Source organism: Nilaparvata lugens, chromosome X (genome assembly GCF_014356525.2).
Source record: "Nilaparvata lugens isolate BPH chromosome X, ASM1435652v1, whole genome shotgun sequence".
Taxonomy (NCBI): domain Eukaryota; kingdom Metazoa; phylum Arthropoda; class Insecta; order Hemiptera; family Delphacidae; genus Nilaparvata; species Nilaparvata lugens.
Window position 1 is genome coordinate 534,816 of NC_052518.1, and position 26,837 is coordinate 561,652.

Genomic DNA, 26,837 nt, shown 5'->3' on the forward strand with positions numbered 1-26,837 from the left:
ACATCCTCGATTAGAAAATTCAAATTTGAATCTGAGATTCGAAACCTAATCAAACGATTAGCAAGGCTCCAAGAGAAAGTTGTATCTGGTTGTTATTAGAAGCTACTACAAAAGAAGGCTTTCCTGATCATCACCTCATAGCTCATCGACTGGATCATTGTTCGCTAATCTTCAGGAGACTGAATATTATGACAGGTTATAGTCAGTATTTGTTTAGTTGGCTGTTACTGTTGAGAAGCGGCCAGCGCTCCTTTCAGCAAAGAGGACATGTACACAGTCACAACACAAGGAGGAGGGATATTGGGCCATATGAATAAAGTTGAGCATTTGCTTATACTTCTAAAATATGGAGCATTTGCTTCATTTTCTATGAATAAACGTGAGCAAAACCTTTTGCTCATGCTCATCAAAAAAATAGTTTGAGCATTTGCTCAAGAGTAAAAACTTATACTCAAAACTGTATGAATAAACTAGAGCATTTGCTCAACTTTTGAAGCAAATGCTTCAAAAAAGGTGAGTCTAGTATAGAGCAGCTTATCACCTTTTGCTCATAGTAAAATGGCTCAACTAATTCGTATAAGGAAGAGGAAACTATACCAGATACGATCACAACCAATAGTTGAGAACTATGAAACTCTTTTTAGATTCAACCATGATATATATCACCATTATCCCTACAAAAAAATAAATACAAAAGATAGCCATCACAAATTAGGAAATAGGCATTTAAGAAGATGAGAGTGTAGACGATTATAAGAAGGCTATTGATATTATAAGAATATGCTGAAGATTATTATAGAGATGACATTTCTTAACGCTATTATTTCAAAATTCTAACCTAAGTCCTAAAACTCTATTCATAAATAGAAAACAGAGGAGACGAAGCAAACACAAGCGGTGCCCCCTGCTTGCATATTTAGTGCTTCCGTGAGCTATAAAAACAAAATAAGGCTAAAAAAGCGAATCAGCTGATGAAAAATCTTTAAAATACGTGAGCATTTGCTCCAGAGTTCAGGAGCATAAGGTAAGTGTATAAGGTAAAGCTTATTCATATAAAAATGAGCAAATGCTTTTGCTTCTACCTTTTGCTCATGAGCAAAACCTTATGCTCCATGCTCTTGCTCATGAGCATTTGCTCTGGTTTTATTCATATGGGCCAATATCAATTTTCCTCATGCCAGACTGACTCGATCGCATAGAAGCTGTGCTTGTGACTGTGTACATGTCCTGCACTCGAGATTTTCGAGAAACGAGACAATACAATGTTTTTTGAGATCTATGACTGACCTTGATCTTTATTTCAGTTTTTGTTATTGAGTTTTACATTTTTGACGCAATCTATCCAGCAAGTGCTGGTCATGGATGGAAATTATTGAATTCGTTTCTTTAAAATTGGGTTTTATGTCAGAATATGTTTAAGGATATCAAAAATAAATACTTTATAACAAGGGATTCTATTTATTGGGATTGTAATTTGTACAATGCTGATTCCATCATCATAAATAAGGCCAACTTATCCATGATACTAATTTTTTAAATTTCTGTTTTTAGCTTTTATAAATAATTCTGTGATCTAAAATAATTTATATTTGAATAATATATAATTACTTACAAAATTGAATTAGACAATAGGGCCTATATAAGAAAAATATTATGCAGTAGAGACTCAAGATAGTATTCAGATCTCAACAGCGTCTGAAGATGCTTTAGTTATACTCATATATTTATTCTTGAAAACCACTTACCATCATTATTTTATTCTTACCAACCACTTGACACATTGCCAAACATTGCCTTCAGAGCAGCAGATGTGCAAACTGTGTATGTCAGTGAAGTACTTGAAATTGTAAATGACTTGTTTAGTCTATTGATAGTCTTATTTAGTTTATTGTTTAGTCTACTTGTTTTAGTCTTGCCTATTTGATTCAATTTATTCTTGGCGAATAAAACATAATTTATTATTTTATAATATCATTAACGTGGACCTCAATATAGAGGTTCATGTGGACGATTAATTCACTTGGTAATAAACTGTATTCTTATTTTATTGAATAAAGAATTTGAATTTAATCCATTTGTCTCGGAAAACCAATCTTCCGTCAATTTCCAGCTACATTATCAACTCATTATAATATTTCTTTTTCAGATATCAACAAAAATTTCTAAGAAGATTGAAAGTGTGATAGTTCCTCTGCAAGAAACATCAGCAGAAATTTATGATTTCATGGCAAATTTAACAGAGAAACCGCATTTTGATCAACCTTGTCTGATGAAAGTCAAGTAAGAGCTAATTTATAGATTTCTTATAGGAATTACTGTATTTTATGGTTTGAATTCTTACATTTAACTGTGTTTGATGGGAGTGGTTGTAACTGCTGTCTTATCGCAGAGTACTTCATGCTTTTGGTTCTTCAATGTGTCTGCTCATGACAGATCCTCTAAAACCCTTCACAGTTGTAAGCTAAAGCAGAATAACTTCACGGTGGTTCGGAACCCTCTTAGGTTGAACTGAAAATCATTGCTCTCATTACAAATGCACTGGGACTAAGCATCATTCTCAGCAAATAAAAATACCTATTTTCAATCCAGCAATTCAAAGACTTCCATTAATTTGAAAGGTTCTAAATCGCAGTGTAGGCTAATCAGTTGCGTGGTGCGTTTATAAGATATCAACATGAAAAATTGTAAAAAGTGAAAAACTTGACTTCAACATTAGATCGATAAATTAGAGACTAAGTTGTTCATATTATCTTTCTTAGTTCTTTGAGAATTTTTCGAATTTTGTTAGTGATTATAAGATTCGCGAAATAATAATTTATATTGATCCTAAGATGATAGGTTGTACAAAAGTATGTGTATACTTATTTTATACAGGCATGGTTTGGTTAGGTTTTGTAAAGCTAGGATTGGAATCTGAACTGTTCAACACAAAAGCACTTGAACTGCTCTCTTATAAACCACTTACTTAAATGGATTTCTGGACGTTCAATTTTTTGCCGTCCTTATGAATTCTACCAGATTAAACTAAACTTGACAAACATCATCTGTTTGACACCATCTTTTTATTCCAATCGAATTTATAATGGCGGCAAAAAATCGTACGTCCAAAAATCGATGTGTATGTAACTAGCTTTAGAGTGCAGTAAATGGGATTATTAGAAATTATATAAACCAGCTGATCTTCTGATGATTTCACTAGTTGATTCGTTTCATAAATTTCCAATTCCATTTCAGTAAGATAAGGCCATATTACGCACTCACATAGAGTGCAGTTAATGGGCTTTTGATAAAAACGTATATACTACACTTTCTCCATATTTCACATTTATAAATCTTAGTATTTTAGTTCAATACTTTGGAACATAGTGTATAATTCGTCTGTGGTTTTAATACCTTCCTTTCTTGATGTTCTGTTACGATATAGGCCTATAACCGCTTTTAGTTTTGATTCATTTTATAATATTTTGTACATTTGAATCGCACTCAATGCTGGTGTACAAGTTTCACTTATGCCAGTAGTGCCTTTCTATTTAAATTTGATGTACAGTATTACTACATACTGAAAATAATGTATTATGTATAATATATATAGTATAATTTATATAAGTACTGATTGTAAATTGTTAGGGCAAATAAAAATTGTATCTTATCTAATCTAATATGTATAGAATTGAACGATGAATATTTTTTATTTTATTTTCAGACTTTTAATCGACCCAAGTCTGCCAGTTTATTTGTCAGCACGTCCTCTCAATCTCACTGAAGGTAGGTCTAATTCACAACGGTATGTCAAGTTTACAAATTTTCATGTCACCATGATGAATCGATAATTGAAATAATTTTCTCATCTATGGTGAGGTCCAATTTATAATGGCAGTCAGTATTTGATTAACATCAGTGTTGCTATCCTTATTCGACAAAGCAGATAGTGCTATCCTTTTCTAGCTCTGAAGCGTTGCAGATCGTTTTACAACAATGTAGAAATACCGGGTGATTACAAATGAAATAGACAGTTTGAATAGCTTGTAGAGAATTTATTATTTAAAAGTTTAGATCATTACTTACATGATTACATAGAAGAATTCTTGAAGTTTTTATTGAAAATTTACAGATGTTCAATGTGTGCACCATTTGCAACACGACAGATATCAACACGGTAGTCAAATTCTGACCACACACGACTAAGCATCTCACGGTCAACTGTAGCAAGAGCATTTGTGATTCGTTGTTTAAGATCATCGATATCAACAGGAAGCGGTGGTACGAAAACTCTGTCTTTTACATAGCCCCACAAGAAAAAGTCGCAGGGCGTTAGGTCCGGACTACAAGGTGGTCACGGCTGAAACACAACGTTTTCCTCACTTGCACGGCCGATCCATCGTCTAGGAAGATGTTCATCCAGATACCCTCTGACGTCTGAGTACCAGTGAGGCGGAGCTCCATCTTGTACAAAAATGAAGTTACAACTATCTTCATGGAGTTGAGGCATTAACCATTCGGTTAACATGTCCAGATAAATTCTTCCGGTTACTGATGGTTCTTGGAAGAAGAAAGGCCCGTAAACCTTTTCACAAGATAAAGCGCAAAACACGTTCACTTTAGGAGAATCGCGTATATGCTGTACAGTCTCTCTTGGGTTTTCTGTTCCCCATACTCGTACATTATGTCTGTTAACTTTTCCACTAATGTGAAAAGTGCATTCATCACTGAAAATTAGGCGATTAAACAATGTGTCGTCATTTTCAAGACAATGTTGCATCTCTTGACAAAAATTTTTACGTACAACTTTATCATTGTCATTTAAACTTTGTACTAACTGCAATTTATAAGGTGTCATTTTCAAACGTTTCCGCAGAATTTTCCACACAGTAGGTTGAGGAATTTGCAATTCTAAACTCGCTGATCTAGTCGATTTTCCTGGACTTCGTACAAAAACATCACGAACACTATCAATTTTTTCTTCTGTAACAGAAGGTCTTCCAGTACTCTTCTTCTTACACACACATCCACTGCTTTCAAAACGTTCATACCAGTCATAAATTGATTGCCTTGTTGGTGGTGGTTTACCGTATTTTGTTCTGAAATGACGCTGCACAACAGTAACAGAGTTTGTTTTGGCTAATTCAAGAACACAATAAGCTTTCTCCACTTGAGTAGCGGCCATATTGCTAAACTAAACTGGCTGTTGTAACACGGAGCAGCCAACAATAGCCAGCAACAGTTCTACCAACATAAACTTTAAGAAATTCCCTACAAACCTATATCACTTACTATGTTGAAATACACCAGTTTAATTTTGTACAGGCTATTGAAGTTGTCTATTTCATTTGTAATCACCCGGTATAATAAATAAACGAAATATTTAATATCAATTATGAAAATGCATTATTAAATCATTGAAAAACATATTTTCTCAAATACAATTGATAATTTTAAACAAGAATGAACCGTTAATATTACATCAGATATAGCCTACCGTTATCAGCTATTTGCTATTGAAGGCAGTGGCAAGGTAGAGAATTGGCAATGCTGTCCTCCTATCTTTCTCCACTGCCATTATAACTTACACACCTCAATATAGTTAATCTGTGGTTGATAGAGTGCGTTGAGGTGAAAAATTAGCAATAATATTTATTCAAGTATTGAAGTATCAATAATCTAATAACATTCTATTTGTAATTCTCAAAATAAGTAATTGTCTAGTCACTATATACTTTAGTGCTTGCAATTTATATATTAGTTGTAATTTTCAATATATTGCTTGGATACTTCAGATAAGTCCAGAACAATATTGTGCTGTCCATAACAGCTGTGCTTCTAGTGGAGAAGATTGTTTTAATTTTCGGAACAAAATATTTCAAATTAATTTTATTTTACAGTTTTGAGTAGGCCTACTAAGTAGAAGGAATTCTGTTATCAATTCGGATCTTAATCTTTCTAAATTCAAAATTAATTGTTTCAAGTGTTTGTGGTTTGTTTCAATGTGGAAATTAGTGAAGAATTGGAAAGTCGCACATAACCTTTATTTGGACAATTTATTTTATGAAATTGGGATGAAAAGAAGTTTTGGACTATAGTCTGTTTCTTTGTCCTTAAGTTGATTGTAAATGATAATTTTTTCATGCAAAATTGACTTGTGCCAGATCTGTATTCTGTATCTGGCACAAGCAAATTTTACAAGATTTTTTTCTGAGCTTCTCTCATGTATCCAAACAATATATTGAAAAATCAGAACTACTATATAAATTGCTAGCACACCCCATTTTTTATGTCTATATTGACTGAACTATAGGTTTTCCAGCTGAAATAATAACAGCCAATGAAGGAAATTGATACGAATGAATTGTTGGTAAATGGGTAGTGTTAATTTTTATGTATTATACTTGATGGTAAATTATCATGGCAGAAGCTCCGTTCCACTTGTTCAGAAAAAAATTATATTCCGATCACCAGTTGCTTTCAAGCTTAAGTACAACATAATTATAATATTCTATTGTTAAATTTGATCATCGATATCAACAGGAAGCGGTGGTACGAAAACTCTGTCTTTTACATAGCCCCACAAGAAAAAGTCGCAGGGCGTTAGGTCCGGACTACGAGGTGGCCACGGCTGAAACACAACGTTTTCCTCACTTGCACGGCCGATCCATCGTCTAGGAAGATGTTCATCCAGATACCCTCTGACGTCTGAGTACCAGTGAGGCGGAGCTCCATCTTGTACAAAAATGAAGTTACAACTATCTTCATGGAGTTGAGGCATTAACCATTCGGTTAACATGTCCAGATAAATTCTTCCGGTTACTGATGGTTCTTGGAAGAAGAAAGGCCCGTAAACCTTTTCACAAGATAAAGCGCAAAACACGTTCACTTTAGGAGAATCGCGTATATGCTGTACAGTCTCTCTTGGGTTTTCTGTTCCCCATACTCGTACATTATGTCTGTTAACTTTTCCACTAATGTGAAAAGTGCATTCATCACTGAAAATTAGGCGATTAAACAATGTGTCGTCATTTTCAAGACAATGTTGCATCTCTTGACAAAAATTTTTACGTACAACTTTATCATTGTCATTTAAACTTTGTACTAACTGCAATTATAAGGTGTCATTTTCAAACGTTTCCGCAGAATTTTCCACACAGTAGGTTGAGGAATTTGCAATTCTAAACTCGCTGATCTAGTCGATTTTCCTGGACCTCGTACAAAAACATCACGAACACTATCAATTTTTTCTTCTGTAACAGAAGGTCTTCCAGTACTCTTCTTACACACACATCCACTGCTTTCAAAACGTTCATACCAGTCATAAATTGTTTGCCTTGTTGGTGGTGGTTTACCGTATTTTGTTCTGAAATGACGCTGCACAACAGTAACAGAGTTTGTTTTGGCTAATTCAAGAACACAATAAGCTTTCTCCACTTGAGTAGCGGCCATATTGCTAAACTAAACTGGCTGTTGTAACACGGAGCAGCCAACAATAGCCAGCAACAGTTCTACCAACATAAACTTTAAGAAATTCCCTACAAACCTATATCACTTACTATGTTGAAATACACCAGTTTAATTTAGTACATGCTATTGAAGTTGTCTATTTCATTTGTAATCACCCGGTATAATAAATAAACGAAATATTTAATATCAATTATGAAAATGCATTATTAAATCATTAAAAAACATATTTTCTCAAATACAATTGATAATTTTAAACAAGAATGAACCGTTAATATTACATCAGATATAGCCTACCGTTATCAGCTATTTGCTATTGAAGGCAGTGGCAAGGTAGAGAATTGGCAATGCTGTCCTCCTATCTTTCTCCACTGCCATTATAACTTACACACCTCAATATAGTTAATCTGTGGTTGATAGAGTGCGTTGAGGTGAAAAATTAGCAATAATATTTATTCAAGTATTGAAGTATCAATAATCTAATAACATTCTATTTGTAATTCTCAAAATAAGTAATTGTCTAGTCACTATATACTTTAGTGCTTGCAATTATATATTAGTTGTAATTTTCAATATATTGCTTGGATACTTCAGATAAGTCCAGAACAATATTGTGCTGTCCATAACAGCTGTGCTTCTAGTGGAGAAGATTGTTTTAATTTTCGGAACAAAATATTTCAAATTAATTTTATTTTACAGTTTTGAGTAGGCCTACTAAGTAGAAGGAATTTTGTTATCAATTCGGATCTTAATCTTTCTAAATTCAAAATTAATTGTTTCAAGTGTTTGTGGTTTGTTTCAATGTGGAAATTAGTGAAGAATTGGAAAGTCGCACATAACCTTTATTTGGACAATTTATTTTATGAAATTGGGATGAAAAGAAGTTTTGGACTATAGTCTGTTTCTTTGTCCTTAAGTTGATTGTAAATGATAATTTTTTCATGCAAAATTGACTTGTGCCAGATCTGTATTCTGTATCTGGCACAAGCAAATTTTACAAGATTTTTTTTCTGAGCTTCTCTCATGTATCCAAACAATATATTGAAAAATCAGATCTACTATAGAAATTGCTAGCACATCCCATTTTTTATGTCTATATTGACTGAACTATAGGTTTTCCAGCTGAAATAGTAACAGCCAATGAAGGAAATTGATACGAATGAATTGTTGGTAAATGGGTAGTGTTAATTTTTATGTATTATACTTGATGGTAAATTATCATGGCAGAAGCTCCGTTCCACTTGTTCAGAAAAAAATTATATTCTGATCACCAGTGCTTTCAAGCTTAAGTACAACATAATTATAATAATAATAATAATAATAATAATAAATATCTTTATTTGCAATCGGGGCCACGCCCCATACAATAACATAATTATAATATTCTATTGTTAAATTTTGAATGAATAATATTTTGTTGAAAGCATTAAATTGTCAGATTATAATAAAACTTCATTTGAGATGATAATGCAACTTCTGAATTTGCTTTACGTTGCTTATGACATATATTGTTTCTTGGGAATAAAATTATATGTACTTTCTTGGTAAAGTCTACTCGTATTCATGTAAAATTTAAAAAAATAAAATACTCTTTTCCTACAGATACCCTGAAAAGTGACCATTTCTGCACTGATTGCAGGCTGCAAAGAATCACTTTTCCGCTCTAGTGCGCAAAGTATTACTTTGCGTACTCCAGATTTGCAGCATGACAACGCAAAATAGTTAGTAGGTTATATGGAGCACCAGTGCAGCAAAATCAAAATTAAGTTGGTAATACTCATAGTGAGGCCCACGTTATAATGGCAGTGAAGAACAACGTTCTATTTATTATGTGCCTTGATTATAGTCATTTCAATGCTTACATAACATAAACCCCCTTCAAGCAGTTTTCAATGAATTTTCAATTGAATTACTAATCATTATAATTCAATTTTAAATAAATTGAGGTTTTTATTAATAATAAAGTTACACAGAAAAACATTTGATGAATTTCAGGGAATTTTACCCATAATTACCCACTTTTCATATTCAATGGTAACTGTAGGAAAAATTTAATGTGAAATACGTGCGCAAAGTTCGTTTGCTGCACTCAAGAAACCATTCCGCCCTCGCCTACGGCTCGGGCGTAAACGTTTCTTTCGATGCAGCAAACTGTCACTTTGCGCACTTGTTGCACAAATAACTATTCTTCAACTAAATTTTATTTCTCACAACATGTTTCGATGTAAGTTACTTATGACTTACTTGAAAATGACATTTTAATTCGAAACATTTGAGAGATAAAATAAATTTGAAAAAAGGGTGCTTTGATTTACTAATTTCTACATAAAATTATATTTATTTATTTTATTTTTTACAGTTTTCAAGAAGAACTACGATCGCAACCCTGCGATAAGATGTCAGTACCTGATCCCAAGTCCTGATTTCGCGGAAATGACACATGTGTATGAAACGGCCACATCGTACAGTGAATGCAACCGAAATGATGACCCAGATTATGAGTGAGTTGCACAATTTACAATTAAGTTATAAGCTTATAACTTAATTTTGTTTGCTTAAATTTTTTCCTGGCGACTCTTGGAGAGTATAGGAAGTCGTCAATATGGGTCGATGTCAAACGAGGCAAACGACAGAAGAGACCAGCGACGGTAGACACCGGCGACATTCGAGGCCAGCGACGGTAGAGGACTCCTGAAAAAGTGGCCTCAAATGTCGCCTGCGTTAGGCGACAGTTGAGGCCACTCTAATTTTTGTACAGCCCCGACAGTCGAGACCAGCGACATTCGAGGCCAGCGACGGTAGAGGACTCCTGAAAAAGTGGCCTCAAATGTCGCCTGCGTTAGGCGACAGTTGAGGCCACTCTAATTTTTGTACAGCCCCGACAGTCGAGACCTGCGGCGGCAGAGGACTCCTGAAAAAGAGGCCTCAAATGTCGCCTGCGTTAGGCGACAGTTGAGGCCTCTCTAATTTCTGTACACTCCCGACAGTCAATACCTGCGACCGTGGAGGACTCCTGAAAAAGAGGCCTCAACTGTCGCCTGCGCTAGGCTCTCCAGAATGGTAGACAGCACCAAAAGAATATTATCATTTAATTTGTATGGATTTACCAGCAATTGAATAATATCCCATTATTCCTTCTATATTATGAATAAGTATTGCAACTTTACAACTGTAAATAAACCTTAGTTGCTTCATCATAAAAAACGAAATTTTCAAACTCGTAAATACCTTTTTGATACTTTGATGTCAAATTGTTAGTTCATGATAGATGTAGGATATTATTCTACGAATCAATATCCTGTTACAAATCAATAACTTTTATCAATTTCACACATTCACATTTTACATTTTCTTGATCTATGATTTCCGTTCAATATACATTGAGCTTTTCTCATAAAAACTAAATTGTTCATTTATTTCATTAACGATGTTGCTTATGGAATTAATCACATGATTACTTTCATATGATGATAACATCATATGTATAAGTTATAATCATTATAAAATGTATTTTGTCTGGAATAGCAGTAGGATGTGTCCTCAACTGTCGCCTGCTGCAAGCGAGTCTCTAATTTTTGTACAGGCCCGACAGTCGAGACCAGCGACATTCGAGGCCAGCGACGGTAGAGGACTCCTGAAAAAGAGGCCTCAAATGTCGCCTGCGTTAGGCGACAGTTGAGGCCACTCTAATTTTTGTACAGCCCCGACAGTCGAGACCTACGACGGGAGAGGACTCCTGAAAAAGTGGCCTCAAATGTCGCCTGCGTTAGGCGACAGTTGAGGCCACTCTAATTTTCGTACACTCCCGACAGTCGAGGCCTACGACCGTAGAGGACTGTAAAACAGTCCTCTACGGTCGTAGGCCTCGAATGTCGTCGGTCTCGACTGTCGCCCCCCCTTCAATATAGTGTATTCTAGTGTTGTAGTAAAAATTTCATGTTTGAAAAACTGAGTTTATAGAATACTGGAAGGTAACCCGTGCTCCGCGAGATTCTAATTAAATACTTGACCTAATTAAATCGTGAAAAATTTAAAATAGGCCTATACCATCCTCCGTAAATCAAGAATCCATTTTCAATTTAATCAGTCAGACGTGATGTTGCGTCACTAGTGAATTTCCTGTCCCGTACGTGTATAGGCCAATTCTTTCCTTTATTATATTATGTATTTCCCGTAGTTGTGCAGAAACTTAGCTACCTCTGGTGATGTAAGCTGATAAAAATTAGGCTTTTAATTTTATAATTCCAAAGATCAGCAGTATTATGAATTATAATCAAATTATTGATATTCCATGCGTTTCCATTATATACCAATAGAGGAGGTTTGATTTCATTTATTGTATAAAGCTCTATAATCATAATAATAATCTATTATGACCATGGAGGAAAAACTAGGCTGAGCCTGTACCATTTCTCTCAAAAATTTTAATAAAAAGTTAACATTTTTTCATTGTATGTTTTGTTCTTGGAAGTTAATTTTTAGAAGTCAACTTCTAGATTAGCTCAAGATAACTTATAAATTAGTTTTCTGGGTGTCATGGTAACGTTGAAAGGTTTTCATTTCTCTTGAAGATGAAAACTAAGATATTTATTACTACTGACTAGTTACGAACCCTTACAATGTGTTTCTAGAATTATTATTCTTACTCCCACATCTAGTATTGATTGTATGAAGATTATGATCAAATACAAATATATTCTCTTCAGTTCTCTAATCACAATTCTAATTTCCAGGAATACGTACTTGAGAAGCATGGAGAAAAAACCTAAGAGAATCATTTTGATGATCGATGTGGGAAGCTCCTTGAGTATGAATCAACTTGATACAGCAAAACGAGTTGGTGAGTAGAAAGGCTTTTTTACTTTACTTAATTTAATCAGATTATAATGATAATTAACTTGAAGAAAATTATCAACGATACACCTATTAGGCTACCTTTTTCAATGAACTGTATTTTTTTTATTTAATCAATGAGAATTACACAACTTATAGAAAAGTACCACAGGCTTATACGCCCAAAACGGTTCCAATTCTAATTTATACAACAGTCCAAATGTAGCTAGGTTATGTGTCACTTCAACATTCTTCAGTTACTCACTCAATTTAAAATTCAGAACACACAAAAATCATTTTTAAATTAGAAAAAAATACTTCTAAATTGAATTGAATCAATCACAATTAATTAGAAAATTCCAAACTTTGGAAAAAATATAGAATTTTGAGATCGAAAGTCGAGTATGAGTTCGAAACTGTATGAGTTCATATCTGAGATACTTTTTGTTTCAGTGTGTTTCACGATGGTTTTTCTCAATTTTTGTGACTCTTGTCAAGTACTATCATTTTATTCATTCTATTTCTATTTATTCTATATCATCTATTGACCATTTTTGCAAAAATCCATGTTTTATTCATGGATTTCATGAAAAATGTAAATCTCCGAGATTTGGTTGATATTGGGGCTATGGATAGAGGTTGACCTAACAAGTATAATATGAGACGTTTCGCTACAATAGAGGGTGAGTTATCCACTGAAACATAAAATCTTACCTCCACTTTCAGATCAGAAAAACCACTCATCTTCAAATGCTTATAACTCAAGAATAGGAGGGAATTTCGCTAATCTGATGACACATTATTGTTCCTCTCGTTAAGTACTATCATTTCTGAGAGTTTGAGCGATTTTAATTTTCGACCATTTTTGAAAAAAATTCATGATTTCATGAAAAATGCAAATCTAAGTTACTTAGCACTTGATCAAACAATTTATATTATAATGTCATGAAATAATAAAACAAGATTACAAATTGGAACGTAACGTATTAATAAATTGTTTTAATATTTTGTTAATTTTAAAGGGTACTATAATTCTATTTTATAAATACAAGAAAGTAGCCCTCAATATTCATACATGTTAGAAAATGGCATGACAATAATCTGTCATAGTTTTCATGGCAATGAATTTCAATTTCAATATGTAGCACGATCATCTCCTCTCAAATTTCAGGCAGTTAACAGTTGAAATATTCTAGACGGAAATACTTTATTTCATTGAGTTGTTTGTTGCTAGTGGTCCACTGAATCAGCTGGATTCGAATATTAGATCCCGGTGAAAAAGTTGTCGAATTTTTGCAAATGTTCTGCTGAGCTTTTATTGCTGCCTTTGTGAATTTTTTAGTTGCAATATATATGTTTGTGTTTTCTCTTCCTTCTCTTAATAATTAAGTGATGTTGAAGGCCCCAACTATACGGGCGTCTTAGACGTTCTGAGTTTTTTTCGCATTAGTAAATTTATCTATTAATAAACGAGCGGTGTTTAAGGTCCCAACCATACGGACATCAAAAGGTGCGTACAGACTTGAGTTGATGATATTTGTATTTGTACAGAAACAGTAAGGTATGTAATAAGCGTAGCATCAGCTGAAAAGTGAAATGCGCGTGAACTTACGCTCAAATCTGTACGCACCTTTAGACGCGCTGAATTTATTTCGCGCGTCTTCAGAATGCATGGGCTCTTATGAGGAGCGTGTAATTCGCTAGTATAGTTTACCCCATAAGATACAATGCCTCCAGTTAACGAAAGAAAAAGGGTTAGAGATACCTTGGAAACCAGATTGAAAATCTAATATTGGAAATAATGTAATGCTTCTTCAATTTAATAGGAATTAAGTATATTTCTTTCATTTATTTATTTATTTCATTCCACAATCACAATATCAAATTAATAATTGGGAGGGAATCAACAGTATAAACCCAAAACTGATATTTTAATATTTCTCGTTTAACTTATTTCACAATAATAATTCTGATCTGTTTGTTGTCTGTTCATGCTGACATATAGGGAGTCTTCTATAGGTTAGTAGAATCAATATTCAAAAGCACGGTAATATGTATAACCTCAAGCATCATATTTATTTATAGCAGCAGTGCTACTGATTGCTGATGGTCAAGGATAGCTATATGTAGCTGACCCATCACCATCAGCTATATCTAGTAGAGCTATATGTAGCACTGTTGCTATAGCTACCCTTCAGTTACATCTATTTATTAGGGATGGGTATCGATACATCGATGTTTCAACATTAAACATCGATGTTTACTGTTTGATGTTTTTCACTTATCGATGGTTTTACCTAGACATCGGTCATTCGATGTTTTTCCCAACAAAAAAGAATTTTTCAATCAGGCTCTCTGTATTTTTATGTGAGACTGTTGGATACTCTTGAAGATATACATAACTGTGGCCCTTGTCAAGGTTAGATACCTATTTATAATTGAATAAGAGGTCGGATTTTTCGTTTCTTAGGAAGAAAGAGTTTTTCTTATTACAAGTGCTTTCCTCAACATACGTTTAATATCAATTATTAATCTAGCTCTGGAATAGAGGTCCTCGTATTGTATGGAGTGTAAATAGCCATAAAAAACACCTCTATTCCGTCTCATTCATTTCCTAAATAAAACTATCAGGTATTGAATGAATACTATTATGAGTAACAATGATTGCTAAAATTAGCTTAGGATGAAATCCCAAGACAGGATCTTCGAGGATATCCTGAAAGGTTTCTGACTCAACTATTATTGGATTCTCTTTTTTATATTCGATTAAATATCAATATCCATTGATAACGTAGAGTCTGATTACCTACAACTACAAACAATTTATTAACTTACAGTTTCGTTGCTGCCAATCAATAATATTCCTTTATTGTTAACTACTTTTTAAAAGCTCTGTCCCTTTCTTTTACATGTACATAAAAAAGGAAATTGATTTCACTATCTGAGTTACTCTAAGGATATAATAGTCTTCCGTAAAATGTACGGCAACACGTCGATGTTTTAAACATCGATGTTTACTGCTCGATGTTTTTCACTTATCGATGTTCAGGAGAAAAAAACATCGATGTTCAAAACATCGATGTTTTGTCTTTCGATACCCATCCCTACTATTTATGTAGATTTACATATTAGCTACTCTGCAGCTATATAGTGTGAACCTAGCTTAAAAATAATTCTTACAATAAAAATGGAGGAAAATGCAGTAGAGCGTTTGACTAAAATAAGCATATTCTTGTATTTCAATACCAATGACAATTTAGAATTGACTATTTTGGAAAATCACTACCAATCTCAGAAAATCTATATAAATAAAAATCGAGCCTCAAATTTTGACATTCATTAACTTTTTTATGTGTGCACCGAATTTGATGATTTTTTAGTTGCGTTTGTTAATTCAGGAGCAGGTTTATGGCCTATCAAATTTATGATCCGACTTAAAGACTCTTTCCTACGGTCCTTCAAAGTTTAGATGTAATCCTTATGGGAGAAGATTTGTGAGCTGGCCACACACAAAATAAAAAATCAGCTGTTATAATCATTGCGTCATCCAACAGCCGTCGGTAGATCTGTTTTTCGATGTTCTTATTTACTGATTCACAAAATTTTAATTATAATTATAATGCCGCGGTACGAACGACGTCCAAACTTGGGTCATAGAACTCGAAATGCTGTAAATTTAGAATATGCTCGGGAAAATCAGCAGCAATGAGATATACCATAGGAAGTCCATAGGAAGTCAATATTGAGATATAAATGTAAATACTGATTGTTGGATAACTTTAATAAAAATATAATGCATCAGATTAAGCTAAGGCTAGGCAATCCTGAGTAGGAGCGGCTTGGTGATACAAAGTGTTGATCTTATGGAGATTGCCTTATCACGCCGTTCCACGCCAGGCCCGATTCAATGTGTGTGAGTTCTTCCATTCAAACCAAGAAGCACCTGGATGCAAAATGCCGCATCGCGCCTCCTCAGGTGTGCATCCAGCTGAAGTTTTTCATGAGATGCATTAACTATTTGGCGGCACGAAGTTCGCCGGGCCAGCTAGTTATAAATAAATTATGACTTATTGGAATTATAGAACGGAGATGTATCTTTTTCATAAATTCGTTTCTACTACTTTCATCTTGAATTCTCTCTCTTTGGTAGAGAGTTAGTGGGGAGGATATTTTTAATATTCTTTCCGAAGAATGGACATTGATATGTCCAAAGCTCCGCCAATTTATGTAGATGCATAACAATATAATTATCCATAGTTATTATATTACAAATTACTTTTTCATATCATATACTTTCAATAATTATTTTCTTAGTCTATATTATGTAAATTCATCTATAATTTTGCTGTATTGTTAGCTATTGTATATAAGTGTATAAGCCAGTATATATTGTAATCTACATAAATAAAGTACTCAATCAATCAATCAATCAATCTAATAAGATCAGCATTATTGACAATGCCGGAATTAATAAAGTATGAATAAATATTTGATGATGATATGGATCATAGTAGACAATGTCCAGGATCTTGGAGTTCACTTCACATGTGGAGAATGGTGTGGCCAAGGCTAGAAAGAAGCTTGGCATCATGAGGTGGATTACAAGGGATTTCCAAAATGCCAATACACTGAAGTGTCTCCACGCAGCACTTGTGAGCAGCCATCTAGAACCGGGATAGAGTCAGCACATTTGTCATGCTGGAGGGTATACAGAAGAAATTCGTCCAGTATTCGATTCAGGCTCCAAACACTTATCCTAAAGGGAGTTGTGCTTGGCCATAAACTTGGAATGGCAAAGAGTTCATAGATGCTTGCCTCCATGGTCAAATTACCGTTGCTGATCGTGGGATCGACTTGACTGTACCGACTCGACATTTTAGACAGGAATATAGGAATTTAATTTGTTGATTTCCTATGTTGAAATTGATTAAATGAAACTAGATGAATGATGAAATATTTTTAATGTTGGAATGAAAAAATTGAACTCTGGATAAAATATTGAAATAAACTGTTACAAGTGATAAACAAACTATGCCAGTTGAAAACATCACAGGTGGCAATCAGATGATTCGCCACAGTTTCATGTGTTCAAACCTGTTATACGAAGCTACTCAGAAAGAAGCATTGGTATTGCAAATAAACTTTACGAAAGAATGGACTTTTATGTGGCGGTGAACGTTTTCAAATTAAATTTGAAGTCTCTTACAGAGTATATTGTTTAATAAATAGAAATAAAAATCTCAGTACCCTTTTTGAATTATTTTATCACAACATGTTTCAACATTGTGAAAATTCTGTGATATCACTTGAAAATGGCATGAATGTTGAAACATGTTGTGATAAAGTAATTCAAAAAAGGGGACTGAGATTTATATTTCTATTTATATTACAAGTAGCCCTATACAGAAAAGAGATTTATATTGTTTAATGTTAGCTCAATCGCTACACTGATACAAGTGTCATAATTTCTCGACACAAAGTTATTCCGTTATTTCCAAGACATTAATATCAAACAATGTAGCTGAAATTTCATTCTTTAAATTATTGACTTGTGCAAGTTACAAAGGCTGTCATTATGCACGTTGAAAGCCTACTATTATTAATATTTGAATCAGTTTCCTTCTTTAAGTAATGAATTACTATTTATTTATTGCCAATTAGAATATTCAAAACATATTACAAAATCTTTATAATATGACATGACATTAAAAATATAAATAAATAAGCATAATTACTCATACATATACTTGAATAAAATAAAAATAAAATATAAAATCTAGGCATCACCAGCAAAAAGAAAATCTTTGCCCGCTGGTGAGAGTTGCAAAACAGTAAAAGAAAAACATAATATTTAGAAATAATGCAGAAAGTTAAAGTTAAATTTAACTAATAATTACAAAATTTTATAACAGCAGAATCATAAAAAATCAAACAAATATTGTGTAGAGAAAAGACTATAAAATGAAAATAAAATAATCTAAATTAAATTGTTATATTTAAGGTAAAGAAATATTCCCTCTTAATTGACGCTCATTGACGCTCTTTTTACTAATTTTGAAATCCAAGTCAAAAGGTATTGCATTTTTACTTGTAAATTTTTACGATTGTAAATAATTTGTTAATATATTGTTAATAATACTTTGCTTTGCAGCGAGACACATTATCTCGTCTCTGACAGATGTGGATCGTATTGGATTGATTACTGTCAACGAAAATACTACGTCGGTTTTCAACGATTTCTGTAAGAAAAATTCTATGGTCCAAGCTACAAGCGGCTCCAAACGACTCATGTGGAGACTCCTCAATTCCCTTGAAATATCAAAAGGTGAGAGTTCGTTCAATTTAATTTTTCCTCCACCTCCTGTATAAAGTGCTTAGTTTACTCCCTGGAACAGAATACTAAAGTGTCACTTTTTCGCCCTCGGGAGGAAAAAACAGGAAAACTCCCTAGAGCATAAAAGTGACTCCATTTAAATAACATGGGAAGCATCTCTATTTTAATAAAGTACATTTGAAATAGGTTAGAAGGTCTAAGCTAGATGAGGAAGCATATCGAATAGTCATTAAACCAACTAAATTCAATACCTCAACGAGACATTTGATCAATATATGAAATTTATGTTTGTATGCTAAAATTATTACAAACTTCATATCACTATACTAAAAAAATGAATAAATTTCTATTTTATTCCATGTTATTCAAAATACCAGCCAACGAATATTCCTCATTAACTAATCAAATTTGAAACGGGAACTTCATCATAGCTGTAGTTGTGGCGGCCATTGTTGTTATAACTTTTGCCGACAGATAGCGCTATCGGCGAAGAACTGTGATTACAAGCCAGCTGTTTCTGTTTACTTTTCAGATTATGTTGTAACACATTGTTTGGTCACGTACGTTTTTAAAAATTATTTTATTTGCAGTTTTTTATAAAAATGTAGGTGGAGGAAAAATGTTGTGTATATCTAGAGTGAAAAATGTTTTTTCTCTCTCAGGAAAATTGTTGCCCTCGGCTTCGCCTCGGGCTTCAAACTTTTCCCTCAGGGAGAAAAAACAGTACTTTTCACTCTAGATATACAAATAACTATTTATATTATAACTATCTTCTTGTTTAGCTTCAATCATTCGATTGGTAGGCAGCTATCCATCGTTTTCTGTCCAGAGCTATACTTTTCAGTTGGATGTAGCTCTGTAGCTAACGACGGCAATAGATCGTACGTCCAAAAATCGATGTATGTGTAACTAAAGTGCGAGATAAATTTCTTTTAACACTGCTCTTTCTCAAAGACGGAGAGGTCCGTTGCTCTATCCTCCACTAATCTCTCCCACTACCTAGCAGCATTCTCCTTCTTTTGTGTCTGTGTGAGAGAGCTTTGTAACGCTTCGCTCCCCACCACTGGCAATGTTCCAAAGTGATATGTTTGTGTATGTTACGGAGATGTGTTCATCACAAGAACCTGAAGCGAAATGACACGGCGCATGCAATTGTGCGCAGGATGTCCGTCTGTGACTATGCTACAAACTGTGGAGGGAGAAATGGGGTTTCCTCTTCATGTTAAAAGTAATTTATCTCGCACATTAGCCTAAGGCAAAAGGTTTTAAGGAATTGTTGACACACACACACATAAAGAGCCGAGTTCATTCATCCCAACTGCTAAAACTTTCCTCTATGCTATAGGGAAGCATCTCTATTTTAATAAAGTACATTTGAAATAGGTTAGAAGGTCTAAGCTAGATGAGGAAGCATATCGAATAGTCATTAAACCAACTAAATTCAATACCTCAACGAGACATTTGATCAATATATGAAATTTATGTTTGTATGCTAAAATTATTACAAACTTCATATCACTATACTAAAAAAATGAATAAATTTCTATTTTATTCCATGTTATTCAAAATACCAGCCAACGAATATTCCTCATTAACTAATCAAATTTGAAACGGGAACTTCATCATAGCTGTAGTTGTGGCGGCCATTGTTGTTATAACTTTTGCCGACAGATAGCGCTATCGGCGAAGAACTGTGATTACAAGCCAGCTGTTTCTGTTTACTTTTCAGATTATGTTGTAACACATTGTTTGGTCACGTACGTTTTTAAAATTATTTTATTTGCAGTTTTTTATAAAAATGTAGGTGGAGGAAAAATGTTGTGTATATCTAGAGTGAAAAATGCTTTTTCTCCCTCAGAGAAATTTTAGCCCTCGGCTTCGCCTCGGGCTTCAAACTTTTCCCTCAGGGAGAAAAAACAGTACTTTTCACTCTAGATATACAAATAACTATTTATATTATAACTATCTTCTTGTTTAGCTTCAATCATTCGATTGGTAGGCAGCTATCCATCGTTTTCTGTCCAGAGCTATACTTTTCAGTTGGATGTAGCTCTGTAGCTAACGACGGCAATAGATCGTACGTCCAAAAATCGATGTATGTGTAACTAAAGTGCGAGATAAATTTCTTTTAACACTGCTCTTTCTCAAAGACGGAGAGGTCCGTTGCTCTATCCTCCACTAATCTCTCCCACTACCTAGCAGCATTCTCCTTCTTTTGTGTCTGTGTGAGAGAGCTTTGTAACGCTTCGCTCCCCACCACTGGCAATGTTCCAAAGTGATATGTTTGTGTATGTTACGGAGATGTGTTCATCACAAGAACCTGAAGCGAAATGACACGGCGCATGCAATTGTGCGCAGGATGTCCGTCTGTGACTATGCTACAAACTGTGGAGGGAGAAATGGGGTTCTCCTCTTCATGTTAAAAGTAATTTATCTCGCACATTAGCCTAAGGCAAAAGGTTTTAAGGAATTGTTGACACACACACACATAAAGAGCCGAGTTCATTCATCCCAACTGCTAAAACTTTCCTCTATGCTATAGGGTTGCATCTATTAATTTATTTTCAACTAGCAGGTAACCCGTGCTCTGCAAGGGTCTTCTTGAAAACTTGAAGAATTAAAAATAGGCCTGTAACCATCCTTGGTAGATTAAGAATCTACATGCAAAATTTAAGTTAATCAGTCCAGTAGTTGAGACGTGATGATGAGTCAGTCGTGAACTTTCTATTCCGTACGTATATAAGCCAAATTTTACTTTATTATTTCATAGATTGCACCCTTGAACAACTTTATGCAATCGATGCATTTCATATAAAATTAGGAAGAGAATTGAAAGCTTTTATTCTATTGAAAAGTGGACCCTTCTGACTTATTAGGACAGTTTCATAGTTGAATTTACCTGTTTTGTTTCTATTGAAGAAGTCGTTTCATTCATCATTGAACAACTTTATGCAATCGATACATTTCATATAAAATTAGGAAGAGAATTGAAAGCTTTTATTCTATTGAAAAGTGGACCCTTCTGACTTATTAGGACCGTTTCATAGTTGAATTTACCTGTTTTGTTTCTATTGAAGAAGTCGTTTCATTCATCATTGAACAACTTTATGCAATCGATGCATTTCATATAAAATTAGGAAGAGAATTGAAAGTTTTTATGCTATTGAAAAGTGGACCCTTCTGACTTATTAGGACAGTTTCATAGTTGAATTTACCTGTTTTGTTTCTATTGAAGAAGTCGTTTCATTCATCATTGAACAACTTTATGCAATCGATGCATTTCATATAAAATTAGGAAGAGAATTGAAAGCTTTTATTCTATTGAAAAGTGGACCCTTCTGACTTATTAGGACAGTTTCATAGTTGAATTTACCTGTTTTGTTTCTGTTGAAGAAGTCGTTTCATTCATCATTGAACAACTTTATGCAATCGATGCATTTCATATAAAATTAGGAAGAGAATTGAAAGCTTTTATTCTATTGAAAAGTGGACCCTTCTGACTTATTAGGACAGTTTCATAGTTGAATTTACCTGTTTTGTTTCTATTGAAGAAGTCGTTTCATTCATCATTGAACAACTTTATGCAATCGATGCATTTCATATAAAATTAGGAAGAGAATTGAAAGCTTTTATGCTATTGAAAAGTGGACCCTTCTGACTTATTAGGACAGTTTCATAGTTGAATTTATCCGTTTTGTTTCTATTGAAGAAGTCGTTTCATTCATCATCTTTGAAATCTTTTCCATCTGCATTATTAGGACCGTCTCATAGTTGAATTAACTTGTTTTGTTTTTGTTGAAGAAATAGTTCTACGTTCACTGATTGAGTAATTATTGCATTCTAGGCGCTACAAATCACACAATCGGATTCCAAATGGCGTTCAGGCTTCTGAATGAGACAGAACATCAGCTTGGTAAAAGTGAGGATGCAACCATTGTTTATGTCAGCAAGGGTCTTCTATCACCACTCAATGAACTCAAATCACTTCTTGATGTCATCGCCCAAGGACAGCAAAATGTTTCTGCCAGAGTTGTCATCAACACATGTCGCTTAGTTGATGGTAAGTACATTATTTCTATAATATGATTGTATGGTATGCGATGTTGTGGTATCTCTCCATAATTTCACAATCTTCAATTACACATTCAAATTTAGGCCTACAATTCACACCAAACAAAAATCATTTTTACAAAAAAATACATTTAAAATGAATTAAATCAATTATAAATAATTAGAAAAGTCCAAACTTTGATGAGAATGTAAAATTTTGAGATCGAAAAGACAAACACACTATTTAGAACTTATCACAGCTGTTTTATTTTGCTATTATTTTTTATTATTAGGATATGTGAGAAACTATGTAAGAAATAATGTAAATTGAATTAATAAGACTTTGATATTGTCAATACCACTTTTATTTATTCGAAAATTAATTCATAATACAGAACTAAAATTTTGAGATCGAAAAGACAAACACACTATGTTTGTCTTTTCGATCTCAAAATTTTACATTCTCATCAAAGTTTGGACTTTTCCAATTATTTTTAATTGATTTAATTCATTTTAAATGTATTTTTTTAATGTAAAAATGATGTTTGTTTGGTGTGAATTGTAGGCCTAAATTGGAATGTGTAATTGAAGATTGTGAAAGTGACACATAACCATAATATTTTCCCGATATTACAATATTTTCCTGATATTTATTACAATTTATTGTCATTTTTTTGCTCAAATTTCTCTATTATCTCTGTATATTTTGCTAACGACGTCGTTAAGTGGTAGAGTGGACATTACTGTCCAAACTTCGCCACGTCAACAAATAGAATATTCATTTTATTCAACAATAATACAGAAATTTTCATACAGTTGAATAACGTCAGGAAGATTTTACAGTAAAAAACTTTATAAAAGATAATTCACACGGCAAGTTATTATGTAAATCATACATTAAAATTACATTGGCATACATAAGTAACTGAAAACACTACATTCCATTTAAAAATTCGTCAATACTATAGTAACTCTTATCAACTAAGAACCTATATAAGTCTGTTTTAAAGGAATGCGTCCTAGGATTTAAATGAGTTGGCAGCCTATTCAATAATTTCACACCTGTATAACTGGGCTTTTTCTTATAAACAGAAAGTCTATGATACTGAACACTGATATTATTTATATGCCTGGTATTATGATGGTGTACATCTGAATTTGTTGTAAAGCTGTTTATATTTTTTACCACTAACATAATCACTTTATAAATGAAAATACAAGGAACTGTGAGAACTGAAAGATTTCTGAATGCATCTCGGCAAGTGTGGTTAAAGCCTAAACCTGCAAGTATCTTATTGCCCTTTTCTGCAAAATAAATATTTTATTTATGTCCTGCAAAGCTGTAGCTCCCCAAAGTTCAATGCCATAAGAAATGTGTGAATAAATCAATGCAAAATATAGGACTCTTCCCGTGTCTAGGGGTACATAGCGTATGATGTTTCGCAGGACAAATAAATTAGTACTTATATGGCTGGCAAGTTTTTCAATATGAGCATCCCATAATATGATTGTATGGTATGCGATGTTGTGGTATTTTTTCCATAATTGAAAGAATAAGACTTTGATATTGTCAATACCACTTTTATTTATTCGAAAATTAATTCATAATACAAAACCAGGTTTCATGGTAATAACTACCATGTAGGTTCAGCTGAAGATGTGGTAGGTATTACCATGAAACCTGGTTGTGTATTATGAATTAATTTTCGAATAAATAAAAGTGGTATTGACAATATCAAAGTCTTATTCTTTCAATTTACATTATTTCTTACATAGTTTCTCACATATCCTAATAATAAATAGTTATTTGTGCAACTAGTGCGCAAAGTGGCAGTTTGCTGCACCGAAAGAAACGCTTACGCACGAGCCGTAGGCGAGGGCGGAATGGTTTCTTGAGTGCAGCAGAGGAACTTTGCGCACGTATTTCACATTAAGTTTTTCCTACAGTTACCATTGAATATGAAAAGTGGGTAATTATGGGTAAAATTGCCTGAATCCATCAAATGTAATCTGTGTAATTTATTATTAATAAATAAAATAGAATGTAGTATGTGTGTTTGAATGGCGGCTGTGTGCTGTCAACTGCTGTCATCCACCACACTCCACCCCATCAATATTCTTATAACGTGCACCAGTCACAGTTACCAACTTAATTTAGATTTTCCTGCACTGGTGCTCCATATAACCTTCTAACTATTTTGCGTTGTCATGCTGCAAATCTGGAGTACGCAAAGTAATACTTTGCGCACTAGAGCGGAAAAGTGATTCTTTGCAGCCTGCAATCAGTGCAGAAATGGTCACTTTTCAAGGTATCTGTAGGAAAAAATAATAGCAAAATAAAACAGCTGTAATAAGTTCTAAATAGTGTGTTTGTCTTTTCGATCTCAAAATTTTACATTCTCATCAAAGTTTGGACTTTTCCAATTATTTTTAATTGATTTAATTCATTTTAAATGTATTTTTTTAATGTAAAAATGATGTTTGTTTGGTGTGAATTGTAGGCCTAAATTGGAATGTGTAATTGGAGATTGTGAAAATGACACATAACCATAATTATTTTCCCGATATTACAATATTTTCCTGATATTGAACTCTGATATTTATTACAATTTATCGTCATTTTTTTGTTCAAATTTATCTATTATCTCTGTATATTTTGCTAACGACGTGGTTAAGTGGTAGAGTGGACATTACTGTCCAAACTTCGCCACGTCAACAAATAGAAAAGTCAACAAATTCTAACCTAGCATCATTTGGACTGTTATATAAATTAGAATCGGAATAGTTTTGGGCCTGTGGTACTCTTCTGAATGTTGTGTAATTCTGAATGATTGAATACATAAAAATAAAATGTTATTTATTTATCCATAAATAAATTAATAATTGGCTGCATGTCGGTATAAAAGTGGAAAAGCTATGGCAGTAACAGACTATAGCCACTTATCTATTTTCTATGACGATTTTTTATAGTGAGGTCTACATTATTTGATTAAAATTGGTGTTACTATCCTTGTCTATCATTCCACAAAGCAGATAGCTCTATCCTTTTCCAGCTGCGCAACTGTTCGGGATTGAGGGTATTAAGGAAATAAGAAGAGTAGTAGAATAAATTAACTAATGCAACAAGTCATCTTAAAATGCTCAAGTCATCTTAAAATGGTATACTTTGCACTGGTACAGTCCATAATTCAGTATGGTATTTCAGTATGGGGGGCTGTTATAATTCCCACTTGGAAGAGCTTTTCATAATTCAAAAATCAATCATTAAAACAATCTTAAATAAGCCTAGACTTTTCCCAACCAACCTGACTTTTGAAGAGTTTAACGTGTTGACAGTTAGACAGTTGTATGTAATGAATGTAGTGAAGTATATATTTAAATATAAAAATAATTTCATTTGCACTAATAATACTATCAATAATCAATACAATTTAAGACCCACCTCAAATAAGTACCTAATCTATCATACTAACATTGAAAATATTAGAAGACAACTCATATATTTAAGCACTAAAATTATAAATAAAATTCCTGAACAAATTATTAGCTGTGCCAAGATAACAAAAAAGTAAAAACAGATATCAATGCTTGGATCAAAATTAACTACTTCTTCTACCTTTGAGAACTATAATAAGTTAACAGAGAACTTTTCTGATTAGTGCGCTCACTTCCCCTACTTGTGCTCTATCACATCCCTTTCCCAATCCTTTCCAAAAATTTTCAAGGATCAAAAGCCTTCCTATGACATGGATAGCCATAGTTGGAAGAACTTTTGATCCTCTACCCTTCTTCACCACATAACATGTATAAATTGCCTTCTAATATTGTAATGTGTTCTCATATTTATGTTATTTATTTTATACTGTAATGTTTTTTTATTGATGTAATTAATTTTTATTTCATATTGATGTATCTTATGTGTGTGTGTGTGTGTGAATAAATAAATTGAATTGAATTGAAATTGAATTGAATAAGACTGTATTAAAATGGTGGACCAGAGGAAGGGGCGAGGATACCGCAACACGCGATGCGAGGATAAATAATAATGCAATTGATAAATGAATCTAAATACTTTGATATTGTTCTTTTTCACCATACGTAATTGAAGCATTGACTCGTTGGTGTGGCCACACGTCGCGTCGATGATGAATGTCTTGTAGCACTTTTAGTTCTT

The 26,837-nt window shown here is 33.5% G+C and overlaps 1 protein-coding gene across 1 annotated transcript in view; it reads left to right on the forward strand.

Moving 5' to 3' along the window:
- LOC111064269 (VWFA and cache domain-containing protein 1) overlaps positions 1-26,837 on the forward strand; it is an 82,430-nt gene that overhangs the window by 2,072 nt on the left and 53,521 nt on the right. The window contains exons 3-8 of the mRNA XM_039442204.1: positions 2,147-2,280; positions 3,704-3,765; positions 9,806-9,947; positions 12,180-12,286; positions 18,431-18,604; positions 22,458-22,673. Coding sequence (XP_039298138.1) covers positions 2,147-2,280; positions 3,704-3,765; positions 9,806-9,947; positions 12,180-12,286; positions 18,431-18,604; positions 22,458-22,673 — 835 coding nt within the window. The remainder of the gene's footprint in view (positions 1-2,146; positions 2,281-3,703; positions 3,766-9,805; positions 9,948-12,179; positions 12,287-18,430; positions 18,605-22,457; positions 22,674-26,837) is intronic.